Genomic DNA, 4802 nt, shown 5'->3' on the forward strand with positions numbered 1-4802 from the left:
GGCACTACGCTTGAGAACTCTTCTAAGGCATATTAAGATATGGAAGTGTTTCTCATTGGCGCACAGATAAACTAAGATCTCTTGCAGTAACAAAACAATTACAGATATTCAACTGCCTATAAATGCTTGCACTTTTTTCATTTATTGACTGGCACCAGAGTTACCACTGGTTCACATCTGTAAAGCACTATGCCCCTTCTTCCCACTTTTTATTAGAGGAAACTAAATAAAGGGTCCTGGGAACCCACCCACAATTTTTCACCACACCAGGAATGCAGACAGTAGAAAAAAAGAGCACAAGTAAAATTATATTCTTTATTCATTCCATTTTAGCTGTGAATATTTCTATTATACAAATACAGTATAAATTCCAAAATCACAATATATTACAAAATAAAAAAGTACAAACTGCATTACTTAATAAATATACCTAACAAGTTAATCAGAAAGTAGAAGAGACAGAATTTAGATTGGAAACATTTAAATGTTTGACCCAGCAAACTACACAAACCTCAATTTAAATACTTTTTCCTTTAAAACCATACCATAGAATACCACTCCTGATTTCTTGATTAGAAAATAACATCAAGTGAATAAAATGTTGTGATCAGATAATGATTTGTTGGAGCAATACCAGTGCCAAAAAAGCAGCAGGGCTTATACAAAAGACACCATAACCCCAGAAACAAGAACACAAACACTGAGGTGCAGCCAAGGCAATTATTGCCAAAGCAGGAGACTATTATCTAGTCACAACATTCTATTGCAAGTTAATGTTCTGTTATTAAAGATAAATAATATAAATGGAGCAGAGGGTGAGCCAACCAGGCAACAAGAGGCCAGTTTACTCAAAACAGTAATTAAATGCAGAAGAGTCAATTGCTCCCTGTACTGTTCACGTGTAGCTGCATTCCAACTGGCTCAAGGGACCTGTTCTGTGCTCCAGGCAGAGAAAGCAACTGTTCCTAAAAGCAGTCTGTTCTTACTTCGCTGCACTTTTACAAAAGCCATTGTTTTAATTTTGCAAGAAAATACCCACAATATTTTCATCAGTTGGGGGGGTCAGTTTTACATCAACTTCATCTGGTAAAAATATAAGGTTTATGGGTAAAAAACACAGCAAAAATAGCTGTTACATCATAAGCCTTATTTACAAAAACTGTTTACAAATGTTTTTGGCTGTACAGCTGAAAGCCAGATACTAACGTAAGATGTAGAAGATGGAGGTAACAGTTTAAAAATAGTGTGCAAAAAATACATTCTTATAGAAAATAGACAGTGGGGAGACACAAACATACACAGAGAAATCTGCTTGCAAATAATCCGAGGCTAAGTTTTTACAACAGAATATTACAAATACATTTGCATTTATCCCCCACAATCTACAGTCCTTCCCAGTCTGGGGTGCTGCTGCTTCATAAAGGATTAAGGCATCACCGTTACAGCCAGCACACCTTCTCTCTGTCTCAGTCCCTGCAGCAAAGCTCCCAGCCTGTGACCCAGCTGGTCTCACGAGCAGGCATTCTGCTCAATGTACATCTTGGACAAGGACACTGCCATGGACTTGGCCAGCTCTTCATCCCGCCTGCGCTGTACCTGAGTCTGTCTGCACCACGCCTCGTACTCTGGATTGGGGCACATGCGGTCCAGCACAGCATCGTAGTGCCCATTGCTAAGCCAGCTCAGCCAGATACTGGGCCGTGTCGGGTCCTCGGGCCCCAGGTAGTGAACCATAGTGGAAACGGTGGGGCTCTCGGGCCGGCCGCCCGTGGTGAGGTGGATGTTCACGTTCAGCATCTGCCCCATGGCCAGCAGCTCCGGGTAGCCGGCCCAGGCCCCGTCCTGGGCGGCGGCGATGAGGAACTCTCCCACGTCGCCCTCGATGATAGGGTTGAAGTGGTCCAGGTGGTCGGCGATGTAGTGCACGGTCTGCTCGCGGAGCTCGCCGTGCAGCCGCTGGTCCCCGTACACCGCCTTGCAGACGGCGCGGTACAGGCAGTTCCCGTCGGGGATGATGTGGAAGCGGAACCGGCCTTTCTGCCGCAGGTACTTGTCCTGCTTCTCCACCTCGGCCAGGTACAGCGCCAGCTTCTCGCTGCGCTCCGCTCTGCCGCCAGGCCCCCGCCGCACCTCGGGACCCGCCGCCTCCTCCTCCTGCTCTCCGAGCGCGGGGCTGGGGGGCTGTGCGGGGCTAGGGGGCTGCGCGGGGCCGGCGCTGCGCTCGGCGGGGCCGCACCCGGGGGCCAGCCCGGGCTGGGCGCCGGCGGCCGCCGCCTGCAGCGCCTGGCAGTGCTCGCTGAGCCGCAGGCTGCGGTTGCTGGGCTCCTCGGCGGCGGGCTCGCCGTCGGCCCCGGCCTGCCGCACGCTCTCCAGGATGCCCTCCAGCCAGGCGCGGCTGCGGGGCGAGCCCGGCACCAGCTCGGCGGCGGCCTCGGCGCGCTGCACGATGCGGATGGGCACGATCCGCTCCAGCGGCCGCCGGCGGCTCACGGTGACCTGCGCGCAGGAGCTGAACTGCGGGCCGCCCGCCGGCCGCCCGGCCGGGCCCGCCGCGGGGCCGCTCGGCATCACCTCCAGGCAGGACGAGAAGGCGGGCATGGCGGCGGCGCTGCTGTCTCTCCCCGCGGGGATGAAGCTGTCCTTGGCGGGGCTCTCGGTGGCCGCGCTGGGGCCTGCGGCGTCGGCGGCTCCCGGTGCCTCCGCGGTGGAGGGTCCCGGTGACAAGGAGACCTTGAAGACGGCGGTGGAGCTCGGCGAGGCCGCGGTAGCTGCGGCGGTGCCGCCCGCCGGGTAGTGGGTGATCACGGAGCTGAAGAGCTGCATCCTCGGCTCCCCGCGGGCGGCGCTTTATAGGCGGCGCCGTCGGAGCCGGGGCGGGGAGCGGCGGCGGGGGCCGCGCTGGGGCTGCCGAGGAGGATGAACCGCCCGGGTAAAAATAAACAAGGGCATCACCGCCCGCCCCGCCCCGGCCGGGCCCCGCGGCCGCGGCAATTCCGACTGCGCCACCGGCCCGGCCCCCCCGCGGGCCCGGCCCTTCTGGAAGCTGCGGGAGCGCCGCAGGGGGGCGGGGCCGCGCGCGTGACCTCACAGCGCCCCGCCCCTCGCGCCCGCCGGCGCGCGCGCGCTGCCAGGGGCCGGGACCCGCGGACGGGCCGGGAGCGGGAGCGGGAGCGGGAGCGATGATCCCGATCCCGCTCCCGCTCCCGGCCCTCAGTGCTCCCACAGCCGCCGGCACGCGCTGCTGCCCGCCCGCCTGCAGCCCTGGAAAATGCATATCAAAACTGTCACATAAACCACGGCGGAGTGACAGGAGACACCCGCTCCAAAATACGGGTCTCATCAAGATCGGTGATATTTTCCTTTATTAATGCCTGTAGTGTCCTAAAATTAAGACATGTCTTTTATCCTCGGCTGTGGTATAAATAGTTATACCTAAGCCTTTGTCCATGGAGGATGACATGATCCATGCACACTGGATTTGATTACGTTCTGACATACTGATCAAGAACCACCAGTTTTACACCATGATCAAATGTTAACACAGACATTCATTCCTAACAAAAGACGAAAAGAAGGTACTGACATATGTCATTTCAAAGTGATATTAAAAAAAAAAAAAATCTGGATTCCATCCCACGGTCTCAAATATCTTCAGAAAAGTGTTAGTAATCCAGTTGCAGATTGTAGAACTTAAAAAAAAAACCAAACGACCAAACCCCCTCGATTTGTATATTCTGAAACATTCCTCATTCCACTTACATTATTAAATTATATATTTAATTAAATCTATACTATATAGATTTAATTAAATATATCCATTTTATATATATATATATATATATATATAATTAAAAATACAGAACTTAAAGGATCACTTGTAGCAGACTGCAATGTCAAAAATAATTGTTTCTTTGGAGCCTTGGTTGTGTTTTGGATCCATTTTCAGTCTCTGCAGTTGATTCCAGGGCAACTAGCAACACAATATGGAATTTCATTCTCTTTACATAGAAAACATATCCTGAGCCACTCAGCTAACTTGCATGTTGAAGAAAAATGCTGAAATCCTTTGTGCAAAAAATGTGGATATTTATGGCAACAGTTCTCACATCCATCTTACTTTTTTATTCTGGATAAAACACAGCAGTTATTTCCATGCATTATTGGGAACCTTTAATAAAAACGTACAGGCCCAATATACATCAAATTTTTTTGCCTTCGAAGATGAAATGTAAGAAGTGTATCAGATTTGAGTCAAAGCCCAAATGTCCTGACTTACCTGCCACAGCCAGCCAGAAAGTTGATATCTTTAGAACAAACGGTGATGGGCCTTATCCCAGGAGCATTTCTGGCAGCCTGTTACAGGGGGATAAGATATTACAACTGCTCTGAAATTACAGAATGACTCTTGTATTTCAGAATGTTCAGAACTCTGTTTTAAATATAGCTTGTGAGCCCAGTCAGTGAGTCTTTATTTCTGGACTAATCATTACTTAGAGAGGAAAATATATTGATCAAATAATGGTAAACTGAAATCTTCCCTCCTTGAAATGAGGGCTTGGAGCAAAGGATAGATTCCTGTCTAGTTTTATTTCTTAGTCAAAAATGTCTATTGCCAAGTTAGCGTGTTGTAGTATATTGATACAAGATTTAATGTAAAATGACTGGAAATTACCCCTTCTTAGGGGTTTTTACAGTAGCTCTTCATTGTGGGTTTGGTCGCTTATAAAGATGTAAATTACTAATGCTCACCAGTTCTTCTGATGCTTTTTTTTTTTTTTTTTTAGTTCAGAAAAAGTACCTAT

The 4802-nt window shown here is 49.8% G+C and overlaps 1 protein-coding gene across 1 annotated transcript; it reads right to left on the reverse strand.

Moving 5' to 3' along the window:
* Nucleotides 1–301: 301 nt before the first annotated feature.
* OTUD1 (OTU deubiquitinase 1) lies at nt 302–2954 on the reverse strand. The gene has a single exon (XM_027887620.1). It carries the CDS (start codon nt 2821–2823, stop codon nt 1510–1512), a length of 1314 nt encoding a protein of 437 aa, XP_027743421.1. The 5' UTR covers nt 2824–2954; the 3' UTR covers nt 302–1509.
* Between the last annotated feature and the right edge of the window lie 1848 nt (nt 2955–4802).

This window comes from Empidonax traillii, unplaced genomic scaffold (genome assembly GCF_003031625.1).
Source record: "Empidonax traillii isolate 1590-97213 ecotype Southwest subspecies unplaced genomic scaffold, ASM303162v1 scaffold217:size1918799, whole genome shotgun sequence".
Taxonomy (NCBI): Eukaryota; Metazoa; Chordata; class Aves; order Passeriformes; family Tyrannidae; genus Empidonax; species Empidonax traillii.